The 26411-nt window shown below is 39.2% G+C and overlaps 1 protein-coding gene across 6 annotated transcripts in view; it reads left to right on the top strand.

Annotated features, from left to right (window-relative positions):
- MAPK10 (mitogen-activated protein kinase 10) overlaps positions 1–26411 on the top strand; it is a 323847-nt gene that overhangs the window by 192346 nt on the left and 105090 nt on the right. For all 6 annotated transcript variants that reach the window (XM_051819603.3, XM_051819602.3, XM_017347438.4 and 3 more), the window contains one exon: positions 3990–4159. In XM_051819603.3, the coding sequence (XP_051675563.3) occupies positions 3990–4159 (170 nt within the window). The remainder of the gene's footprint in view (positions 1–3989; positions 4160–26411) is intronic.

Below are 26411 nucleotides of genomic sequence, written 5' to 3'. Positions count from 1 at the left end.
CGTTTTTAACTTCAGCATCCTTTGTTTACTTGTTGGTCTGCACTGCTTCTAGGTTTTGCCTCTTCAATTAGCATCTTAGAATGGTGACATCTCTTATAGTATACTGTTATATAATGTTGTGGCTCTCAAGATATGGAACTATTTTCAAAAAGTTTCTTGGCCCTTACTCTAGTCCCACTGAATCAGAAGCCCTGCAGTGGGGCTCAGAAATCCATGTTTCAGGGAGATGCCCCAAAATTAAATTAATACGCTGTGGTGTAGTGTGTAGAGCTGCTGCCTGCAGTACCGGCATCCATATGGGTGCCGGTTCGATTCCCGGCTGCTCCACTTCTGATCCTGCTTTCTGCTATGGCCTGGGAAACCAGTAGAAAATGGCCCAAGTCCTTGGGCCCCTATACCTACATGGGAGACCGGGAAGACGTTCCTGACTCCTGGCTTTGGATCGGCTCAGTTCCGGCCATTGCAGTCAATTGGAGAGTGAACCAGCAGATGGAAAACCTCTCTCTCTCTCTCTCTGCCTCTCCTTCTCTCTCTGTATAACTCTTTCAAGTAAATAAATCATTTTTAAAAAAAGAAATACATGTTTCATAAGCTTCCCCAGCTGTTTCTAATTCATATTAAAATTGTGTTAGAATTCCAGAATTCCTGCCTTAAACCTATTGGATAATCATGACCACTCAACACAAATTTTTGGTTCTTTCCTACTTGAATGCCATTCATCAGCTATCTTATCCTCTAACCTGAACCCAGAAAATACTAGAGAAAAGTCATTTTTAGTGTTGATGTTTTTATACAGCATACTTAATGCTATATTTTCAAATGCATCTTCCATACAGAAAAGTTTATATTTGAACTTTATAGGCATGGCAAGGAAGATTCCATAGAAACTGAAGACTAAAATTTTTTTACCTTTCTGAGCCAGGAAAAAAGCAGGACATTAACAAGGCTGATTTATTCACATACCAAAATGTCTAGAATAGAAATAGGCTGTGGCATGGAGAGCAGTCTCTGGTAGTGTGATTAAAATCAAGGACTCCTGGGTCCTGTGTGGAGGCATAGCTGGTAAAGCTGCCATCTGAGATGCTGGCATCCCATATGGGCACCGATTTGTGTGTCCCTGCTGTCCCACTGGCTCCCTACTAATGGCCTGGGAAAAGCATCAAAGATGGCCTAAGTCCTTGGGCCTCTGCCACCCATGTGGGAGAGCTGAATGAAACTCCTGTTTCCTGGTTTCAGTCTGGCCCAGCCCTGGTTGTTGAGCCATCTGGGGAGTGAACCAGCTGATGGAGGATCTCTCTCTCTCTCTCTCTCTCTCTCTCTCTCTCTAACTCTGACTTTCAAATAAATAAGTAAATCTTTAAAAAAAAAATCAAAGATTTGCTGCTCCTCCGCACGCAGAGGAGCTGCACCAGACCAGACTCTTGTTGTTCCCTTTTTTACAAGTCTATTCTATAGTAAAGCAAGAATGAGCAAACAGCGAACTCCCAAAGCAAGAATGAGTAGAGAGAAACGGGAAAGAACGAAGCAACGAACTTCCCCGCGAACTCTCCAACGCACTCTCCAACCAACCCACACCACCGTGCTGTCTCTCTTCTCCTTTATAGTCCTCTCCACCAATCCGTGCTCCGCCTGTCCACGTGTCAAGCATGCCATTCTCTTCCAATCAGAGGATGAATCGGCTCCTGCAATTCTAGTAGTCAAGAATCAGCTATGTAAAAGCTGGTTACTCCTTAGCGCCATATTATGGGAGGCGGGCTTCGCCTCCCGCAGGAGACGGATCCTGCCTCCCACAAGATTGTTTAAAACTAATGTTTCTCTGAACTTGTCCACACCCATTGTCTAAATTGTAATTCCTTTTCTTGTGTTCTTGAATATGCTTGCAATACCTTGGCTTTTAACCATCTTCTTTAATTTTCTGTTCCATACTCCGCAGATAGCCTCTTGGATTTCAGACCTTTTGTTATTACATTCGCAAATTTTGTGAAGTCTTCAGTTTTCCACCCAAACTACTAAGACTCCTAATCTATGGTCCAAGTTATTCTTTGAGGTCAAAGATTGTGCCTTGGCATCAAATGCTGCCACAGTACTGACTCAATCACAGGCCAGTCCTGTATCTCTTACTCCCAGATCTTTCTCAGCTGTTAAGGGGTTTGTGATCCTTGCACTGGATTCATAGGTTTTGCCACACATGTTCACACCATCTACACTGTTTTCTCCTCATTTCCATTACTTATGTTGCCTGTGTCAGACAGGAGAGAAGTAGGTTGTGTTTTTATTTCAATCTTTCATTTAGAGAAGAAATGCAAAGTGTTACCAAGGAAAATGATTTCATGGCCAATCCAGAGGTTCAAAGCCCAGAGAAGTTTATATCTACTTTCTTTTTTCTTTGTTTTTTTTTTTTTTTTTAAATATTTATTTACTTACTTGAAAGAGTTACAGAGAGAGTGAGGTATGTGGGAAATTACTCATTATGGAGCAATACGCCACCTCACTGCAGGACACCCAGTGTTGTCTGAGGAACAAATCAACATGAGCCATGACTCCCATCATTGTGGCACTTCAAAACATGCCTGCAGATCTCCCAAATGGCCCCAGTCGGTTAATGCTAGCTTTAATGAGACTCACTGTCTTAGATGATTCCATTTTTAATTGCTGGGACTTAGAAGAAATCTACAGGAAGTGTGGGTATTCATAATCTGAACAAAAGCAGCAAAAGAGGGGATACCTATTAGGTGGGCATTCACCAGGGTGTACTGTAAGGAATGGGCCCTATGATATCCTGTAAGGTCACTTCTTTTTATGGACTATATGCCATTTATATCATAATGTACAATATAGAATAATTAATGAATTAAAAAATAATCATGGTTACCAAATACGTAAACCAGAGTATCAATTCAAAATTTCCAAGATAGTTTTCAGTTACTAAATATGACTGACAGATGCATCTTTATTAATAATAAACAAAATGCAAAAGTAAGCTATTGAAAATATAAACTTTCCAAAAATAATGTGTCATGGATATTTTACAATAGTACTAATTTGGACTGAATTTTTGCCTATTACAGGATAATGACATTTTGTCTTATATTAATGAGAACATGGAAATCAGCACTGTTTCACTTAAATTTACCTAATTAGAATAATTAAAACTAGTTGTTGGGATCAGGCATCTGACGTGGTGGTTAAGAAGCGAGACGGCCATCCTGAGTGCCTGTTTGATGCCAGCTCGGGCTCCTAGGTTTTCGATGCAGCTTCCTGACAATGTGCATCCTGGCAGACAGTGAATGATAACTGAAGAACTCGGGTCCCTGCAACCACATGGGAAACTCAGATTCAGTGCTTGGCTCCTTGCTTCAGTCCAGCTCAACCTTAGCTGTTGTGGGCATTTGGGGAGTGAAATAGAGGATGGAAGATCTCTGTCTCTCTGTTTCAAATAAATTGAAAATAGACAAACACTTAAATAAAAAACAACTACATGTTAGTTTGAATCTCAGTTCTTTCTGGGAGAGAATTGCAGGTACAATCTTCTATCTCTCGTCATGTGGCCAGTGGTCCGTTAGCAAGGAAGACTGGTGGTCACCGCTTTCTTATTCACTTTGATTCAAGGGGAACTTGGATAGTCTCTGAGACCAGGAAATTTTCAGCAGATGCTTGCTCCATAAATTAGATACTTTATAAATGATTATGTGACTGAAATCTAAGATTGTTCTATTTTAATATTAAGAAAAAAATCCTTTGTATTTTTCCCCTAAATTCTTTTATTCCAGGTTATAATGTATGAATAAATATACCTATATGCATTTTTATATGCATTCTATATGAAACTAGGTGAAAATAGCTAAATAATAATAATCACTAAAAGAACAGGCCTCTGCCTTTGAATATGAAAATAAAGAAACATTTAATAACCAGGAGTGGACTTTTTGGTACCTGATTACCATTCTGCTTGTTTCTGTGTGTCATGTTTGTTGTTCTGCTTTTGACAGGGATTTGATAAACAAGTGGATGTGTCATATATTGCCAAATATTACAACATGAGCAAAAGCAAAGTGGACAACCAGTTCTACAGTGTGGAAGTGGGAGACTCAACCTTCACAGTTCTCAAGCGCTACCAGAACCTAAAGCCTATTGGCTCTGGGGCTCAGGGAATAGTTTGGTAAGTGGAATGGGTTTAAGGAACATGTGCATGTACCAGATATAAATATCCAAACAAAACCCAGATGATAAAGAGCATACGATGAGGGAAAAATAATTTTTGTTGGAGAAAAAAATGAAATTATGAGTATTACTGTTATTTATAAGCCAATAACTAGCAATAAGTACATCTTGGCCTGTGTTTTTTTTTTTATGATCCACAGAAAAATAAGATTCATAACACAAGAACCATAAAGAAATCAAGAAACCTAGATATTTCTAGCTATTGGTAATATTTTTAGAAAATTTTATTTGTATGTTTCACAGTAAGAAATTAGGGGATATATTGTAAGTAAACAACAAACAACCCCTACCTTGATATGATAAAGACAGGCAAATGGTATATCAAATGTTGCTTTTAAAGTTCAATGTTTGAAATTAAGATTCTATTTAGAAAAATACGATATTTGTAAAAGTTTTGCCTAATGTTGGTAAAATGGTAAGATCCTTGACTCTGTAACAGCCATTCTTTTATGACATTTTTGAGTGATAAATTGAAATTGTGATAAATTTAGATCTGACTTAGCTGTTACAAAATACTTGCAAATGTAATGATATCAGGTTAATTGATAAGCATATCTTATCAACCAGCATATTTAATATGAATTTATTAGTTTAATAATTTTTAATCTCTTTGATTATCCACAGATAAGTAAAAACTTATGACATGAACACTATGTATATCTATAAAGGATATTAATACAATATATTTAGTATATAAATTATTGCTGTTAATGAGGTCCACTTAAAAACAAAACACTTTAAAGGTATATTATGACAAACAAATAAGCATTTAATTAATTTTAAATTTCCTTTTTGATTCATCTGAAGTGTAATGTCATTTTAGAGATAACAATAATGTAATTATTTCACATCTTTATTTTATATTAAATAAAACCAGTTAAAAATATTGCTCATTTCATTCTGACAGCTGATTTAAGTTCATTTTCAGTGCTTAGTCTTTGCAAATACAGAAGGGCACTCCTAGTGTACTTGGTAAATTATATCATTAGGGTTTAAATTAACTCACCAAGGCTTTAGTTAAAATTCACTTGACCAATTTCAATCACACTTAATATTAGTCAGTGGGTTATTTTTGCAATTTGTAAGATGGAACATTTCAATACCTTTAGCCATGAGCCAACTCTTTCAAGATTTTAAAGACATTTAAGTGGGTAAATATTTATTTTCAATATTTATGTATTTATTTGTGGTGCAGGTATCAGCTGATCTGTTGTTGCACAAAATGGTTTCATGGTGTGATAGGCAGAATATGGCTCCCCAGTCTGCTCAGGTCCCAATCCTTACAATCTTTGAATATGTTACCTTTGAATCTTTGACTATGGTAAAATGGACTTTGCAGGTGCAATTAAGCTTAACCATTTAAAATAGGGAGATTACTTGGAATGTCTAGGTGGAACCAGTCCGATACAATGAATGCTTGATAATGGAAAGGGAAGGCAGAAGTGTAAATCAGAAAAATGAAGTAGGAAGAGATAGGAAAGAGATTTGATATATGAGGGAGACTTACCTTGTTGCTAGCGTTGAAGATGGAGGAAGTGGGGCCAGAAGTCAAGGAATGCAGATGGATTCTAGAACCTGGGAATGTCTGTCAGCTGCCAATCAGCAGTAAAATGGAGATCGCAGTCCTGTGACCAGAAGGACTTGAAATCTGTCAGTGATCCCAAGACCTAGGAAACAAATCTTCCTCTGGTGACTCCAGAAAGGAGCTCAGCCTGCCAGCCTCTTAGGCAATGCCTATAGGACTTCTGCCCTACAGAACTCTAAGATAATAAATTTGTGTGATTTAAGCTGAGTTTGTGGTGATTTGTTGTGGTACCAATACTAGTATACACGGTATACTGAAGCTTCTAATATTAAGATAATTCCATAAGTTACTTAAGTGTACCAGCAGAGAAAGTAAAAGAAAGTGATTCTTGTCTGCCTCTGTTTGATAGAAAACTATATAATATTAATGTGAGAAAGTTTTTCTAAGATTCTCTGTTCAGATGCTCAGATACTTGTCAGAATAATTTCCTGTCTCTTTTAGTAACAGTGAGTCATCAAAAATGAGGTCTGTCCAAACTGAAAGGACTTTAAAGACTCTTAAATAGACACAAAGCAGCATTTGATTCAATAACTTAGTAGATTGTCATAGAAAGGTTTGAAAATCTTCAAGTAAGAGTTTTGTAGTATGTTTCATAAAACATTTTGGGTCTCTACTTCTTCTATGGGATAGAAATCTTCCTTCATCTTAGATTTAGTTGTAAGGCCACCACAAAACATACCAAACACCGGAGTAAGGGAAAGGGTTTATTGATAAGGATATCCAACAGGCTAGAGGGAGAGGGTGTAGGAAAAAGAAAGAGAGGGGAATTGAGAGAGAGAGAGAGATCAGGAGAGAGGGAGCATGTGTGCGGGAAGCAGGTCCTGTTATACTCTTGCACCAGGTAGGGAAGTGGGAGCAGCAAATTCTGTTAGGGTGGGGCTGGAGCTGACACATGCGGTTGGGCCGTTTGATCACCTGACTTCTAGCAATGGCGACGGGAGCCAGAGCCTAGGATGGTGTCCAGGGCGTAGATCATGCCACAGATAAGACCTCACTATTTTACTGACAATAGTAATTGAAAATAGAGTTAAATAATAAAATACCTCTGAGTAGAAAAGAAATTAGGAGAGAAAGATAAATAGATACACTTTCCATTCACTGGCTCACTCCCCAAATGCCCTCAGCTGTCAATGTTGGGCCAGTTTGAAATCAGCAGCCCGGGACTCAGTTGGGTCTCCCAGGTGTGTGGCAGTAACTCAGTTACTTGGAGCACCCTCTGCTGCCTCCCAGGGTGTGCAGTAGGAGGAAGCCAGAATCAGGAATAGAGGCAGGATTCAACCCTAGGCTCTCTAATGAAGGCAAGTAGCATTGTAACAGCTGTGCCAAATCCTCACCACCAAATCTGTCAGTAAATTTGTCAATAAGGGAACACCTGAAGTCTATAATAATAGTCTCCTAAGATTATTTGACTTTTGTTTATAGCTGAGAGAATAAAATCATATTCAGGCTGGCAAAGAATGCAAAGGGAAATCGGATGGCATAGGATGGCATACAAGGCGTCTCCAAAATGTTTGTGGAAAATGTGTATGCCAGAAAAACAATGCATGGATTAAAAGAATGCATCAAAATAAACCTAACTTTTAATTACATCTTCCACAAACTTTTGAAATCCTCCATACCCCTGTCCCTCATCTTCCAGCCATCTCTAACTTGAGCGCAGACTCTGCAGTTATGGCATACTCCTCCCAGACACGAGTATTGTCTCTTCCTTGTCCATCTGCCCCAGGCAAGGCTTTGAGATACCTTGGTTTCCTTATCACATGGTGTATCTGTAACACACGGCTTCCTTACAGATCTGTTCTTGTATTGATTTGTCCTCTCCACCCACCTGACCTTAATTTAATTTCCTTTCTATTGCTTCTGTCCAGGGTGAGTTCATTTGTCTCTCACAACAAACACAAATTCATTTTCAGACCTGCTCCTGAAATCCATAAATCTTCTCTCTGTTCATGAAAGCAGTCAGCTTTGCATAACATCTTGAATGTTCCGTATAATCCTGAGTGTAGTGACTGGATGAAATTGGAAACTGAATTCCTAAATTTACTACAAGAAAAAGAAAACAAATCTCTGAGGGATAGACTAAAGAGTTCATTGATTTCCTTTTTTTATTTTCAACTTTTCTTTGAAGCAGGAATAAGACATGGAGGAACAAATTCCAAAACAGACACTATCAGATTCTTTTTACAGGTGTCACCATCAAACTGTGTGTGTATGTGCAAGAAGGATTCTTTATTTTTTTAAAATAATTTGTGTATTTTTATTTGATAGAGAAAAAAATGAATGCATGTTTCCATCTACTGGTTTACTCCCCAAATGGTTGCCATAGTGCCTGGTTTGTGTCTGAAGCTGGGAGCTGAGAATACCATCCAGATCTCCCACATGAGTGGTAGGGAAGCAGCTATATGAGCCATCATGTGCTGCCTTCTGAGGTGCGCATTATCCAGAAGGTAAAAGTGGAAATAGAGCAGGGGGTGGAACTAGGAGTCGAACCCAGGTACTCAATATGGGATGTGGGAATTCCAACCTGCATCTTTTTTTTTTTTTTTTTTGGACAGGTAGAGTGGACAGTGAGAGAGAGAGAGACAGAGAGAAAGGTCTTCCTTTTGCCGTTGGTTCACCCTCCAATGGCCGCAGCGGCCGGCGTGCTGCGGCCAGCGCACCACGCTGATCCGATGGCAGGAGCCAGGTGCTTTTCCTGGTCTCCCATGGGGTGCAGGGCCCAAGCACTTGGGCCATCCTCCACTGCATTCCCTGGCCACAGCAGAGAGCTGGCCTGGAAGAGGGGCAACCGGGACAGAATCCGGCGCCCCGACCGGGACTAGAACCCGGTGTGCCGGCGCCGCAAAGCGGAGGATTAGCTTAGTGAGCCATGGCGCCAGCCCAACCTGCATCTTAATGACTACACCAAATGCCTACTCTGGGATTCTGGTTTTCTACTATAAATGTTTGGCTTTATTGACACGCCACAGAATCCCCATCCTTCTAACTTGTTTGAAATGGAGTCTCATTTCTGCTGTCCCAGTTACCTTAAACTTGTTATTGGTTTCTGACAATTTGTTTTCCTTCTTTGGACTGCTTTATTGCTTACTTATTATCAAGAGAAAAAGTCAATACTAAAATATATTCAAAAGAAATCTGTTACTATGCTATTTTCTCATGCACCAGGAATGTTAGACTAAAAATGTCATTATTGAGAATCATTAAGACTAAGGTGAAATCTTCTGGAATAAAAGCAAATTTTCTTTCTGCCCCCATGGAAAAGAAAGATTACCTGTTGAAGCAGAAAGAATGAAAATTATTCTGCTACTCTGTGTGAGCTGGGAATCCTCCGTTGCTTTGTAGGTAAGGAATTGTAACATATTTTGTAGAAGAGTTTTGACAACAGTGGTCAGGTGTCAGTAGAACAAATCATTCCACAACATTTCCCAATCATCAGAAAAGGGTCTCAATGGTATTTCTTCTACTACCAGCCCCTGCACTAAAATGAGCATAGGAAGAAATAAACAGCAGGGGTTTTACTGTCTTCTCTTCCTGCCTTCCTGTTGTTCCGTGCCAAGCCAAGCGACACTTTGTATTATCTAACTTCTTCCTCTAAAGATGATTCAAACTGACAGCAAAAGTGGTGAAAAAAGTCACAACTAAATTTGGCAGCGAAAAATTGCCAATGCTGATCTTCCGTTTAACTGAAAAGGGGGTTATTGTGGTGATTTAAATGATGGGATGTAAAACCCTGTTGTTTACTTTTTGGTGGTGTAACATAATCAGTTTATAAGTCGTCCCAATCCAATATCCTAAGACAATATTTAGCAGGATATTTCCAGTAAAGATATAAGCATAACACATATAAAAACATAGATTTATGGAGACTATTGTAAAATAGTCTACATTTAAAATTTAAGTACTTAGAAACAAAGTGATATATTTTATGTTAGCTGAACTTTTCTAAAATTCCAGTAAGAACTAAGAGATGGGCCAGTGTTGTAACATAATGGATAAAGCCACTGCCTGTAACTCTGGCATCCCATTTGGGCACTGGTTCCATTCCAGCTGTTCCACTTCTGATCCTGCTCTAGGCTAATGACCTAGGAAAAGCAGCAGAGGATGGCCCAAGTCCATGAGCCCCTGCCACCCTTGTGGGAGACCTGGGTGGAGCTCCTGGCTCCTGGCTTTGGACTGGCCAAGTCCTAGTTGTTGTGGTCATATGGGACGTGAACAAGCAGATGGAAGATTGATCTCTCTCTCTCTCTCTCTCTCTGTCTCTCACTCTCTGTGTAACTTGACTTTCAAATATATAAATAAATATTAAAAAAAATAGAGAAAAGCATCTATTTAAAGTTGAAATACTTATAAAATGCACTAAAGCAGTCCAGCAGAATAGTTTATTTTAAATGCAATATATTTCCATATATATCAATATAATGAATATATAATCCATGTACGATTATTGATGATAATTGTATATTACATGTATATATACATACTCCTATTCTGGTGGATTAGTTTAACTTAATTGGATTGATATCCTATGTTATTTTATTTATTTTAAATATTTATATATTTCTTTGAAAGGCAGAGTTAGAGAAAGAGAGCGAGAGCGAGAGCGAGAGAGAGAGAGAGAAAGAGCACTTCCATCTGCTGGTTCATTCCCCAAATGGCTGCATTGACTGGAACTGGCGGATCTGAAGCCAGGAACCAGGAACTTCCTCCAAGTCTCTTGTGTGGGTTGCAGGGACCCAAGTACTTGTGCCATCTTCTGCTTTCCCAGGTGCATTAGCAGGGAGCTGGAATTGAAGTGGAGGAGCTGGGACTCACACTGGTGCTCATATGGGGTGCCGAGTTGTAGGCAGTAGCTTAACACACTGCACCACAATGTTGGCCCCTATATTTTAGATATATATATATATATATATATATATGCTATACATTTCTTTCTTTTTAACAAAAAATTTGAGAAATAATTTCTGGTTAATGTGTTTTAATTAGTAGTCTAATGTAAATGTAACCATTTCCTATGTAGATAACATATTTGAGTTAAATTCTCAGTTATTCTGAGTTCAGCAGAACCTCATTTGTTTACATATTCTCATTTGCAAAGCGTCATGTGGCTTACCTCATCAGCTTCCTTTGATAGGTGGATACTGGTGGCTATATGAGTTGGTTAACGATGGTCAAGCTGAGGGCTTGATAGACTAAAGAGAAGTCTAGAATTCTTATACTTATGGTTTTTCTTGGTTGTTAAATATTCTGAAGGAGGGCAGAGATAGAAATCATTTAAAAAGTTAGCACTGAGGTGCATGAAACTATGATTATTACAGCATTTTATCTAGTGAATCCTTTATCATCCCAGCATCTGATTCTTTGTCTATTCCATCTGATACAATAGATACACATACATCTGTTTTAAATCCCCATATAGGATTTAAAGTGATAAGAAAATAAATGTGATTTGGTGTACACCTAGCATGTAAGGCTGGGAACTTTAGGGAGGGATACAAAGTCTCTTTAAAGCTATTGATAAAGTGATAAAGCAGGGTAGTTAGCACTACTTCCCAAGGAGTCTACATTGCTGACTGAAAAACTCCCCTGTGCCTTAGTTATCAAGGATAAAGGAGGAAAAGGTTTTCCATGTGTGTGAGTGTTGGTGTTTATGTGTTAGTTTTTGAATTGTGGAGAGTAGTATGCACCTTTGTTTTCCAACTTTATGTAGTACTAGTGGGTAGAATTATTATGGGGAAAGCAGAGTCCAAACCAAAGAAACCAATAAAACTAGGACCAAACCAAAATATCACAGATTTTTCCAAGTGCTCCAAAATATGACTATAATAATGCCAAGTCAAATCATATGCATACAGAATCACTGTCTGTGAAACCATCATAAAAATAGTAATAGCCTCTAGGTACTTGGAAAACATGGCTTATTAAAAGACTCCCCCTTTAATTACTCATTTTTGTTAAAAATACACTATTGACTCACTGATGATTTTAGAAACTTTTTCTATCTTGATGAACTTGAGTTACTCCATCAGTGCAGATTTAATTACCTTTGAACTAATTAGATACATTAAAAAATGCCTCAAAAAGGCTAGCAACCAATTTTAAGTATATTTAAGAACAAAAGGGATTGAAATTTGGTCATGCTAATGTGCATGATACAAAGGTAGTCAATATATAATTATTGCTGATGAAGATTAAATGGAAAATTGATTAAATTCCCAGAACTCTGTAAAAATGACTGCACATTTAAATATTGTAGATTAAACTCCAGATACTGAAAGATACATTAGTATCTTCACTCATTACAATCGCAAATCCACCTATAATCAACAAGTCATTGAATTTCCCATTGTGTTTTATCAATAACAGTATTTAAGTTTCGGTTTTCTAGAACCTAGATTTACTTGTCTATAAAATAAAGATAGTATTATCTCGTAAGAACCAAGAGAATACAAGCTTAGATACATGAGACTGTCTTATAAATCTAAAATTGTTATGAGCTTCAGTAGAATTGAGGGGAAGAATCTTGTGTTAAACTTTTCTCACAGTGGAAAATGCAAAAGGTCAGCCTATGTAACCCAGGAAGATGCCTGGCTGTAATAGTTGCTTGAACATCAGATTAAGTATATTACATGTTGGTATAATACAACTGAGAACATAGGATTTAATAAAATGACTTTACTAAAACTCTACCAGTGAGTCTGGCAAAGAAGCATCTGAGCCATTTCTCCCCTCTTTACCTACCCCCCTCCATCTTTCCACCTGAATTTCAGTTAATCAATGTTATTTACAATAAATAACATTTAAAATTGATTTTTAATCAAATCTTTGAAAAGTGACTACATAGACCCAGCTAACTATTTTTAAGCATACAATTTGGATAGAAGCATTATATGATTATGAGGTTGAGGATAATGATGAGATATGGGTAAATTCATCCAGAGGGTTTTCTAAGACATCAGACTTCCTGAATAACACTAAAGAGACTTGATCAATGGTCCCCAAATGATTTTGTTTCTGGAAAGATCACTCAAGCTTCCTTGGCACATTTCTCTTCTCAGAGTCATTAATGAGCCATTACATGAAATGACACAGCTTTAATCACACATTTCCATTTAGCCCTTGACCAGTGGAAATGATTACCCTGGGCTTTGCATCTGGGACATCAGCACATTCGGTGTCTCTACTATTTTTCATTAATTTTACAATTTAGACCCTTATTGCAACTTTATTGAGATAAGGAGTATTAAGCTACAAATACCTTGTTCTCACTGTGGTCTGCGGTACTGATGGCCGGGGGAACTGGATTCTTCTTCTGCGTTTTGCTGTTCTTCATGGCCTTTTTGTGCAGCATAGATTCCAAATATTTATTTAACTTATTTCTTGATTAATGAGTATGACGTGCAAATCCAATTGTTCCAACACAGAGAGAATCTGATGCTTTGAAAAATAATGGGTAGAAGTTTGATGTCAATATATTTAAAGGAAAAAATATGCATGTAAAATATCCACATCTCTCTGTGTTAGCCACAAATTATATATGTTCTCATGTGTACAAATATATACAATTGTCAATATGCTAACTGATGTGGAAACTGTTGTTGGTACATATTTTTAAAAATTGCATTTGGCTTTGGAATGTCTTGTGGACATTTATTCTGATCTCCGTGATTCTTCAGTTAATCTGTGATTATTTACATTGTATAGTGAAAATTGACAGCAAGAATTTGTAGCCTAGCAGCATTTTTCTTGACAAAGGTGAAAAGTAATCATTTAAATTTCCATAGATAATTATTCACTTACAGATAATTGAATCTTTTCTGTAAGTCATTTAGAGATACAAGTGATAATGTCACTGCCACAAGATTTTATTTTTCAGTTTCTACTTCAATCCTAAAGATGAGATAGTTAAGTGATACTGATTGATTTTTATTTTATTTAATATTTGTCTTTTAAGGCATCAATAGATTTTTTTTTGTTGCCAAAAGGAAGTCAGTTTGTGGTGCATGTACTATTTTTTCAGATGCATAGATCCTGACTAGTTGTTAGGACCAAAGTGTACCATGGTTATATTAAAAATAACCCATAACCCACATAGAACTATCTGAAGGCTTAATACTGCGCTATTCCGTGCATCTTAGAAAAGCCAAATTCTTCACAGAAAGAAGTTAGATCATCAGTTAAAGCAAATTAAGCTAAATAACAGATGGCAACTGCTGTTCCTCAGATTCGGGGAATCGTTCTCATTTGAAGCTCCGAGAGACCTGTCCATTCCATCTGTAGATCAGGTGGCTTTTTATTGTTTTAAAGAAGAGAGCAGGTATGTGTTATAAATATTGTAACTAAAAATACTAAGGATTAGCAGAGCTTCTAGTGCAGCTCAGAGGGAGGGAGGGTTCTTGGCCGTGCCTCCGGCCTGTTACAGCATCACGTTCTGTTTATAGAGGCTGAGCTGTCTTGCTAATCATGGGTTTGAATGTGAGAGCTGAGGACAAAGAAAGACATCCTTTAGCGCAGGAGTGACAGCCCTGTCATCCCCTTTGTCTGCTGTCCGCTCTTGAATTCCTGATGTCTCCTGCAATGGGATTTAAATTTATTTAAAACATTTGACCCTGTCAAATGATTTTTCACTTTACGTGTTCAAAGTTATGAATCCAGCATTGAGCGATTGCATTTTAAGCTCCTGCATGGTTGGAGAGTTTAAAACACCACCAGAAAGGGAACATAGCCACCTCATTTGACATAAAATTTCTTATATGAGCTTTGGATTCTCCTAGCTATGTTCTTCCTTATTTATATTATTCTCTATTGTTTTCACTAAAATGTTTCTATAGATTTTAATATGCCATTGATCAAATCAATATATTACAGCCATTCTGGGTAGATACGATGCCCAGTATATTTAAGGTTTTTTTTATCTTTGAGTTCATCAAGGACAGCAGAATATGGTTGAGGGATGTGTGCATGGGGATGCAGCACTTGTAGGGGCTTGACTCAGCCTCGTCTTTACCTGACCCTGGTGGGTGGTCACCTTCACCCAAAGGTACTGTCTTTTCTAATTCATGCACTCCCATCTGATGGGCTGGTGGCTGGTATTAAGTGAATGAACTTCAGGCCGGCGCCACAGCTCACTTGGCTAATCCTCCGCCTGAGACGCTGGCACCCCGGGTTCTAGTTCTGGTTGGGGCGCCGGTTCTGTCCCGGTTGCTCCTCTTCCAGTCCAGCTCTCTCCTGTGGCCCGGGAAGGCAGTGGAGGATGGCCCAAGTGCTTGGCACCTGCACCCGCATGGGAGACCATGAGGAGGCGCCTGGCTCCTGGCTTCAGATCGGCGCAGCGCGCTGGCCGCAGTGGTCATTTTGGGGGTGAACCAACGGAAGGAAGACCTTTCTCTCTGTCTCTCTCTCTTATTGTCCACTCTGCCTGTCAAAAAAAAAAAAAGTTAAAAAAAGAATGAACTTTAGATTTCAAATGACCAGTAAGAAACTCAGTCTAAAGAGCAGAGATAGGACTTGGAGAATAAGAACTCAGAGAAGATCTAATAAATATCAGATGGCAACTAATCCACTGGCCTAATGGTTCAGACCACACAAGAAAATGGAAAGAATCAGTGAATAGAAGAATTATCAGCCACATTGTTGGTACATAAACATCAGTCTCCTCTTTGTGCAAGCCTCTCTCCTCCCTCCTTCTCTCCCCACGCCTCCTTTCCGGCATCTGTCTTCCAAGGACTCCCTTTTCTTGAGCCCAGGGCTCTCCTGCTGAATTGTTTTCTTATCCGACCTGAGGCCTGCAGATCGGTTTCAGATGCTATCAGACGCTTTCTATTTTATCACCTCCTTGTCCTCTGTAGCTTTCTTTTCTAAACTGTTATGTAGATCAGCTCAATGGACAAGGGCTAGTTCCTTTGCTGCTGCTGGAAGGCTGGACCCAGCTGGAAAAATATCATTGTGTTGATTTTTTCCAGTGTGCATTTATGAGCATCACCTCAGCTGGGCCCTCATTCCTGCTTAGCAACCATTCTACTAGGTACCTCTTCACCTCTCAATCCATATCCCATGGTGGCTGTTACAATCCTTCTAGAACTTTCATGCAAGCTCCCAATTCCATTGCATAGACTCTATACAGAATGCTTTACCTCCTACATGCCGGAGAAAACAAAAGGCCTCGGGTCTGTGAGCTGTCCATTTCACCTTCCCCCTCCTGTCATCTCCAGTCTTTCCAGTCATTCCAGTTCCTCTGTGAGGAGGACTGCAGCTGGACACCCAACTGTGTTTCTGAGTCTTTCTCCTCCCCTTGGGGTCTAGCAGTTGTTCTCTGTCTTGAATTCATGCAATGTTCCTCCCCTCCCCCAACTTCCCAACTGAGAGACTGAGTGAAGTTTCCTACAGAATGAGATTCAGGTATTTCAGAATGGTGTACTAGCCACTGTTTCCAACGTGCTGACAGCTTTTGTGCACCTGATATTTATAAGAAGCCATTGCACCCTACTGAATGCACTTGATGTGCCTACCATTTCCGCTGGGAAATTATTACTGGCTGTGGGGAGCAACTCAGACTAGACTGTTACTCGAATTAAGACTTATTCTATGCATCTGCTCTCCCACAATATGGCGCTGAGAAGGGAGTAACAACTTCTACGCAGCTGCCTCTCACCAACTTGATTGAGCTGCAGGAGCTGATCCTGCTCCTGATTGGAGGAGAGCAGCGTAATCGGCGTGTGGGTAGCAGAGTTGGGATTGGTGGAAGAGGACTATAAAGGAGGAGAGAGACAACATGCACCAGGAACATCTATGAGGAACACCTGAGCAGCCCCTGAGAGAGCCGGCCGGCGGTGTGCCGCTCCCCCGCGGAAGTGGGGAAAGTGGCAGGGGGAACCGCCCTTCCACGGAGGTGGAAGGGACGGTAGCCAACCCGGGAAGAACCAGCAGTAAACCCGGGGAGGGCCGAGCAGACGAAAGAACAGCACAGGGTCCTGTGTTGTTCCTCCACGAAGAGGGGGAACGACAACTGGCTTTCCCATTTCAGCTCTCGGGTCACCCCGTCTGTGAAGCCCTAAACTCACCTTCCCGACTGCTGAGCAAGAGTGACTTCTCTCCCATCTGTGTCAACATGATGGCTCTTTTGTCACTCTTCACCATGTTATTACTATTTAAGTCTGTGTCTGCTGCTGCATGATGTTCGCTCTAGGACAAAGATCGTGACCTATTCATCCTTACAGTCTCCAGATTCCAAAAGTGCTTGATGCTTAATGGAAACCCTTTACATGTTGAATTGTTTCCTGTTAAATGCATTGATATCACAATGTGCGTATTTGTATTTGTAAATACTACATATTGGAGGAATAGTATGACACCCCTCCCCCAATTTCAGAGGAAATGCAGCAAATCATAGAAAATGTACTTGAAAGCCGTTATCACCCTATGAAATAGGTACTGTTTTATATGAATGCCAATAATTAGGATAATTTGAACATTCTGTAATAATTATGCTTTAGGCTCATCTAAATTAATGAACTAGTCATGTCACAATTGATTTTTTCAATCATTCTTAAGTACTATAGCAATTTAAATTTTATCTGATAATATTAAATGGCACTGGGCCGGCGCAGTGGCTCAATAGGCTAATCTTCCACCTTGCAGCGCGGGCACGCTGGGTTCTAGTCTCGGTTGGGGCGTCGGATTCTGTCCCGGTTACCCCTCTTCCAGGACAGCTCTCTGCTATGGCCCGGGAGTGCAGTGGAGGATGGCCCAAGTGCTTGGGCCCTGCGCCCCATGGGAGACCAGGAGAAGCACCTGGCTCCTGGCTTCGGATCAGTCCGATGCGCCAGCCGCGGCGGCCATTGGAGGGTGAACCAACGGCAAAAGGAAGACCTTTCTCTCTCTCACTGTCCATTTTGCCTGTCAAAAAAAAATTTTAAAAAAAGGTTACTACATCTGAATTTTTGTGGCTGGCGCCGCGGCTCACTAGGCTAATCCTCCGCCTTGCGGCGCTGGCACACCAGGTTGTAGTCCCCATCGGGGCGCCGGATTCTGTCCCGGTTGCCCCTCTTCCAGGCCAGCTCTCTGCTGTGGCCAGGGAGTGCAGTGGAGGATGGCCCAAGTGCTTGGGCCCTGCACCTCATGGGAGACCAGGAGAAGCACCTGGCTCCTGCCATTGGATCAGCGTGGTGCACCGGCCGCAACGCGTTGGCCGCGCCGGCCATTGGAGGGTGAACCAACGGCAAACGAAGACCTTTCTCTCTGTCTCTCTCTCTTACTGTCCACTCTGCCTGTAAAAAAAACCCAAAAAACAAAAAACAAAAAACTTGCAATCTCAAAGAGAAAGGAAGGTTTACATTTGTTATGACAGAAAGCAGAAAGTCTGTTTACCCTACTAGAGAGGAAACATTGGATATTGGAGTCAGTGTGGAGTTGAGGGGGAAGGGGATGAGAGAGAGAGAGAGAGAGAGAGAGAGACAGATAGGCAGACACAGAAAGCTAAGCAGGAATAGTGAGAAGAAAACAGATAGCAATAACAGAAAGAGGGAATGGAGGAAGAGAGGAAGGAGAGACACACGGGAACCCAACGCAGACAGCTGAGCTGCACCCATGGAGAATCAGAGACTGAGAGACCAGAAAGAGAAAACATAATCAAGGAAGTAGGAAGGTATAATGGGATTAGCTATGAAAAGAAGCAATAATACTTCATAAAAGAGGAAAATAGAATTAAAAAAAAACACTTATTTTTGCTTACCAAGAACCACATTTGACATGCTACACAAAATGTCTTCACTAAGGTGGTCATGTAGAGGCAGAAATCTGAATTGAGAAGTCTTCTGATGATGCCGCTGCATGAGATGAAGCGTGTGAATAGAAAAGTGGGAAAAGATGCTAGAGAAGTTCATTAGTCACAGAGTGAATCCTGCAAAATTGCTACCTCTGTGCTTCTTTGCACTTTGAGGAGGATGAAGTTCATTGGTAGAAGTGCCTCATTACTGAAATCTTTTCTTTTGATATACATGGTAAGAGATAGGGAATAGAATCAGAGTCAGCTACCGCGTCCATAGCACACAAACTTATCCTGTATTGCTCAGAGACCTTCGCTTCTTTATTAGAAGACTAACTATATTCATTGATTTTTGTTCTGAAACAGGTGTGAAAGTTTGGGATTGGAGGCAGCATATTATTCCTTAAGGCAGTAACTGCATCAGTGACCCATGGCCCCTTTTGTTTTTTGGGCAGTGCTACAAAGGCCAGATGTTAGCCAGAAATATAAAGGGGATTTTGCACCAGCAGGAAGAAGTTATGAATCTCAGGGTCTATACAGGGACTACTAAACAGTTGCCAAGGAGATGGAGAGAGAGAGTGTGTGTTTTAATCACCCTAAAACAAAGATGTTCTCAGGGGAAGAGAAAATATAGGTCCCTATTTCACAATCCTTTGTAAATAGATGGCTTGGGCTTCACTTACTTTGAAATATGAAAACATTTCTCTGTGGAGGTTTCCCTTCACTCTACCTTCCAAGACTTGTCCTTAAATTAAGTTCAGTGTTCTTTGCTGAGAGCTCTAACAGTGCAGAAACATTAAAATGTCTATGAGATATATACTATTAATAGCATTACTAATTTAAATTTCAGCCTTACGGAGAACTACTGACATTTCCAGATTCAAATAACATTGTTGAGGCCAGCGCTATGGCACAATGGGTGAAGTTGCCACTTGTGATGCTGACATCGCACATGAGCACCAGTTCAAGTCCCAGATGCTCCACTTCTAGTCCATCTCCCTGCCAATGTGCCTAGGAAAGTAGCAGAACATGTTCCAAATAGTTGGGTCCCTGCCACCAACGTGGGAGGCCAGGATGGAGTTCCAGGCTCCTGGCTTCACCCTGGCCTTTGCCCTGGCTGTTGCAGCCATTTGGTTAGTGAACTAGGAGATCAAAGATCTCTCTCTGTCTATCTCATTCTCTCCCTCCCTCTCAATAACTTTGCCTTTCAAATAAATTAAATAAATATTAAAGTGATGTTATAAAATTGCTATTTAAAAAGAATTTGAAAGTAATTGTGTTATAAAAGCATGCTTGCTCTAACAATACCAAGAGCTTTTTTTTTTTTTTTTTTTTTTTTGACAGGCAGAGTGGACAGTGAGAGAGAGAGACAGAGAGAAAGGTCTTCCTTTTGCCGTTGGTTCACCCTCCAATGGCCGCCGCGGCCAGCGCGCTTCGGCCGGCGCACCGTGCTGATCCGAAGGCAGGAGCCAGGTACTTATCCTGGTCTCCCATGGGGTGCAGGGCCCAAGTACTTGGGCCATCCTCCACTGCACTCCCTGGCCACAGCAGAGAGCTGGCCTGGAAGATGGGTAACCGGGACAGAATCCGGTGCCCTGACCGGGACTAGAACCCAGTGTGCCGGCGCCGCAAAGTGGAGGATTAGCCTAGTTAGCCGCGGCGCTGGCCCACCAAGAGCTTTTAATGTCTTAATTCAGCCAATGCATAAGTGCACATGCTATAGCCAGATAAACGCTTGTTATGTGTGTAGAAATAAAAATTATCCTCTTTAAGCACACTGAAAAATGGATTGATAGTTTGGCGCCTCTTCACAGAAATATCACTAACACCTGTTATATGTGGTCAAGAAGTATTTATTAGTGTTTAGTTTGGTGAACAATATGTTTGAAATTCTATGTTATTGTCACTCTGATTTTCTAACAGGCTTAGTATCTGGTAAATGCTTTCCTTGCCAGAGGAACTTTGCCAACACAGAAAGTTTTTTTTTTTTTTTCTTGAAGCATAATACATCTTTGGAGAATTGCAAAAATGGACATTAATAAAATATTAAAAAGCACAGTCATTCTTTACTTTTATCTCATGTGTACTTCCTTTTACTGCAGCGATTTTCCATCAAGTCAGGAAGCACATCTATTTCACCCTAACTCATTCAATTTAATAAATCTTCATTTAGTACCTAGTATGTCCCAGGTGCTATGCTGGACGTGAGAGTTACTGTTGTGAGCAAACATGGACATAATTCTCATTTTCTGAATTTTGGCCTAGTATATGAGTTATGTGTACTTAGGATATGCCCTATCATGTTCTAACAAAGAGACAAAAAGTACAGTGGCTTGAACACTTCTCTCTTCCATTAAATTCTGAGCTGCTGCATGATTCCAGGCTTAGGGGAATTCTGCTTCATAGAGACACAGAAGTCTAGACAGTGTTGTACTTGCCTACATGGCCACTGTGACTAGGGTTACATTCCAGTCTGTGGGAAGAGGAGGAAGGCAAGTGGTGAGCAAGCATTCTCTCTATAAACACATGACTTAGAACATGAATATTTCTCTTCTTTCCTTTCTACAGTACTGAGTCTACCTGCATGCAAAGCTGGGAAACATGTCTGCTGGGTGCCATGTGCTTATGTAAAATGGAGAAGTTTCTTAGAACTGGGAGGAGGAGAGGGATGAATCTTGGGAGACCCTCTTAGTCTCTGATATATTTAATCTTTGATTTGTGAATCTGATAACTGATGCCAATCCGTCTTCTTGTCCATGAGATGTTGACTTGTGGCCTGGCTTCAAGTTAGAGTGGGTTTATTTATTTTTGTTCACATACTGATTTATTTATTTTTTTTGGTACTCAATATATTGGCTACCACAAATTAGAGAAAGCATGTTGCAAAATACAGGATGCATTATTTTTTGTGGCTGAATAGTATTCCATTGTGTGTAGTTACCACATTCCTTTATTTAGTCGTCTGTTGATGGACACTTGGGTTGATTCCATACCTTAGCTATTGTGAATTAAGCTGCTATAAACATGGAGGAACAGACTCTTTCCTGTGCTGATTTCACATTGCTGATTCATTTGTGTAAATTCCCAGGAGTGGGATGCCTAGGGCATATGGTAGATCTATTTTCAGATTTCTGAGGAATCTGCACGTTGTCTCCCACAATGGTCGTGCAAGTTCACATTCCCACCAACAGTGTATTAGCGTGCCCTTTTCTCCACATGCTGACCAGTATTTGTTATTTTTTTATTTTTGAATGATAGCCATACTCACTGGGATGAGGTAAAACCACATTGTGGTTTTTATTTTCATTTCCCTGTTGGATAGTCCTCTTAAGCATTTTTTTCATATGTCTGTTGACAATTTGGATTTCATCCTTTGAAAAATGCCACTTCAAATCCTTTGCCCATTTCCTAGCTGGCTTGTTTGTTTTGTTGTTGAATTTCTTGAGCTCCTTACATGTCCTGGATATTAATCCTTTATGGGATGATTAATTGCCAAATACTCTCTCCCATTCTGTCAGTTGCTTCTTCACTTTGTTTAGTGTTTCATTTGCTGGATATGAGAAGAATGTCCTTGGTATTTTGATTGGGATCACACTGAACCTGTAAATCACTTTGGGTAGTATGGAAATTTAGATTATATTAATTCTTTTCATCCATGACTGTATAAGGTTTTTAAATTTTTTTTGTCTTCTTCTATTTCTTAATGTTTTGTAATTTTCATTTTAAAGGACTTTCATATTCTATGTTTAATTTATTTCATGGTATTTCACCTTTTTTTAAAGTTATTGTGAATGGTACTGGTCTTACCAGTTTTCTCAGGTATGGCATTATTTCTGTACTAATTTTTATTATTTCTTTCCTCATACTAATTTTGGGTTTGGTTTGTTTTTGTTTTTTCTAAGAATTGAAATATATTGTTAGGTCATTTTATTGATACCTTTCCAGTTTTTTTGATGTAGTCACTAATTGCTATAAACTTTCCTAATAACACTGCTTTTGGTATATCCCATTAGTTTTGATATGTTGTGTTGTCATCTTCACTCATTGCAAGAAATTTTTTGGTTTTTCCTTTTGATTTTTTCTATGACTCACTGTTCATTCAGGAACATGTTTTTCAGACACCATATGTTTGAATGTTTTCTAGAGTTTTTATGTTGTTAATTTCCAGCTTCCTTCCATTGTGTTCAAAAAAGATAATGGTATGATTCAAATTCTTTTAATCCATTAAAACTTGTTTTAAGGCCTACTATATGGTCTATCCTAGAGAATGTTCTATTCACTGATGAAAAGAATGTGTATTCTGCAGCTGTGGGATGGAATGTTCTGCAGATATCAATTAGATCCATTTGGTCAATAGTGTAGATTAACTATGTTGTTTCCTTGTTGATTTTTGTCTAGTTGACCTGCCCATTGATGAAAGTGGCATATTGAAGTCTCCCATTATTATTGTGTTGGAGCATATGTCTTCCTTTAGATACATTAACATTGTTTTGAATAGCTGGGTGCCCCATCATTGGGTGCGTATACATTTACTGTAGTCATATCTTCCTGTTGAATTGATCCTTTAATCATTACATAATGTTCTTCTGTTTTTGTCTTAACGTCTATTTTGTCTGATATTAAGATAGCAACTCTGGCTTGTTTTTTATTTCCATTTGCATGGAATATGTTTTTCCATCCTTTCACTTTCAGTCTGTGTGTATCTTTGTTGGTGATATGTGCTTCTTGTAGGCAACAAATAGATGACTCTTGTTTTTTAAACTATTCAGCCAGTCAGTATATTTTAATTGGAGAACTTATCCATTTACATTAAGGATATTATTGATAAAGATTGACTTTGTACTGCCATTTTTCTGCAAATATTCCTTTCATTGTTTTGGATCTCCTTTATACTATTACTAGAAGGCTTTCTGCCTTCACATTCTGTCATGAATCTGCCTATCTTTTTATGTTTTCCTGTATAGTACATCCTGAAGTATCATTTGTCAGGCTGCCTGGGTGGTGACAAATTCTTTTAATTTTTGTTTGTCTTGGAAGGTCTTTATCTCACCTTTGTTTATAAATGAGAGCCCCACTGGGTACAGTATTCTGTATTGAAGTGTGATTTGCATATTTCTTCAGCATTGTAACTTGAGTTAATTTTATCACTCACCTGAAAATCAATATTGAGTTAAGATCTCCTGGTTTGGCACTATATTTACTAGCTGAATGATGTAGGTAGTTTACTTATAATCTCTGGTCCTCATTTTCAGTGTTAACAAAAGGAGCATAAAAAGATCCCAGAGCAACAGTTAGGTGTATAATATATTTTTAGTTCTGTACATTCCCCTCTTTCACTATGAGAAAAAGGTAGATTTTTCACAAAACCTAAATGAGGTAGCAATTCTTTTTCATTTTTTTCCTCTTAAGAACATAAAAATCCTACAAATAATTTTGAGGAGACAATAGAACAATATTCAATGAAATAACTTATAATAATAAATTCATAGTTCACTATATAGTTTTTTGGTTGGAAGTCTAGAATTTTGTTAACAGACTTTATAGATTTATTTATGGATTTGTATCTAGTGGTTCTTCATAAGAATTACTTACTTCAAAGTCCTAAAAGAAAGGTAACCTTTTGGATTATCTGGATCATCAAAATGATAACATTTCTATTACTTTCTCGATAGTTTGTTTATGATGCCTCAAAATTGCATTTTATCTCCTTCTCATGAGGTAATCAACATCCAGATAGATGGGTTCCCTTGTCTTTGTCCCATGCCAGAAATTTCAGTTGATTTAAAATGAAGTGTAGGAGAAGCACCTGGCTCCTGCCTTCGGATCAGCGCGGTGCGCTGGCCGCAGCGCTCCAGCCGCGGCGGCCATTGGAGAGTGACCCAACGGCAAAAGGAAGACCTTTCTCTCTGTCTCTGTCTCTCACTATCCACTCTGCCTGTCAAAAAAAAAAAAAAAAAAAAAAAAAAGAAGTGTATGCATTGGTTATCAAGGAGATCTGAATGAGTAAGTGTGAAGATTTCTGACTTGTGGTCTGTCACAGACACATCTGGCATTGACATCAATGAGGTCGGTCACCTTACTTATAACCTTCTCTCACTGGAGACACATGGAAACTGTGACTTGCTTCTATTCAACAAAAGAATAGATAAGATAAATGGATGGTCTCTTCTTTGTTTAATTACGTTATATAAGACTCCTCTTTATAGACTGCATGGTAGCTTATTGTACAGCGTAGAAACTAATACAAGGTAATCTCGTTTACCTTCCTTGGGCTTTAGTTGTTCCTAGTAAAGCAGATGAGATTCTTGGAAAGATGATGTCTTGGAAATGTGTCAGACACACCTACACCCATGTGCCTGAAAGGACTTTAGGCAACTTCATGTCTAATGGCTACTGAGTCTTTAATTTATTAGTAATAGTGTTAGTGTTTTGCATTGTTAATCTTTGCTGCCATATGGAAATTCAATATTAACTTAAATTAAAAATTCATCTTTTAAATTGGAGGATTCACTTATTAACATAGAATGTGCTGAAGACAGAAATAAGCCTTGTTGAGACAGTTTTCCAATTTGGAGTGTGTGCCTGGTTTTGTCTTTCCTCTAACAATTAAAGTGTATTAGTCAATGAAACTATTTTGATGTAATCATATCTGGAGGGCTGGATGTGGGACTGTCTGATGACTATAAATAATTAGAATGACTGAATCCATACTGAGAAGAATTAAAAGCATAATTGCTTTAGTATATAATAATTATAGGAAAGAAACTCTAAGGATACATAGTCAACTTTTTGTACAAATATTTTGTTTCTATCAATTGAGTGATTGTATACTCTAACTTTCTTTTTTTATATTTATATTTTATTTTATTTAATGAACATAAATTTCCAAAGTACAGCTTATGGATTACAATAGCTTCCCCCGCCCCCCATAACTTCCCTCCAACCCACAACACTTCCCTCTCCCACTCCCTCTACCCTTCCATTCACATCAAGATTAATTTTCAATTATCTTTATATACAGAAGATCAATTTAGCATATATTAACTAAAGATTTCAACAGTTTGCACCCACACAGAAACACAAAGTGTAAAATACTATTTGAGTACTAGTTATAGCATTAATTAAACACCTAAGAGTAATTGTGTATTAATTACAGAGTTCAACCAATAGTTTTAAGTAGAACATAAAAAATACTAAAATGATAAAGTATTAACTTCTTTTTTTCTTTTTCTTTTTTTGTTTGTTATTTAGTTATTTTTTTATTTAATAAATGTGAATTTACAAAGTGCAACTTTTGTATTGTTGTGGCTCCCCCCACCAACCTCCCTCCCTCCCATGGCCCTCCCCTCTCCCACTCCCTTTCCCATCCCGCCCTTCATTGAGTTTCATTTTCAATTACCTTCATATACTGAAGATCAACTTAGTATATAGTAAGCAGGGATTTCAACAGGCTGCACTCACACAACCGCACAAGGTATAGGGTATTGCTCGACTAGTAGTGTTGTTTTTTAAGTTTCATAGTAGAACACATTAAGGACAGAGATCCTACGTGGGGAGCATGTACCCAGTGACTCCTGTTGTTGATTAACAATTGGCACTCTTATTTATGACATCAGCAATCACCCGAGGCTCTTGCTATGAGCTGTCTAGGCTATGGAAGCCCCTTGAGTTCACCGACTCTGAACTTGTTTAGTCAAGGCCGTATCACAGTGGAGGTTCCTTCCTCCCTTCAGAGAAAGGCGCCTCTCTCCTTGATGGCCTGTTCCTTCTGCTGGGGTCTTGTTCACCAGGATCTTTTATTTAGATTGTTTTTTGCCACCGTGTCATGGCTTTCCATGCCTGTGA

This window comes from Oryctolagus cuniculus, chromosome 8 (genome assembly GCF_051225735.1).
Source record: "Oryctolagus cuniculus isolate XC-2025 breed Fujian yellow rabbit chromosome 8, ASM5122573v1, whole genome shotgun sequence".
Taxonomy (NCBI): Eukaryota; Metazoa; Chordata; class Mammalia; order Lagomorpha; family Leporidae; genus Oryctolagus; species Oryctolagus cuniculus.
The sequence above is the reverse complement of the archived record's forward strand: the minus strand, read 5'-3'. Positions and strand labels throughout refer to the sequence as shown.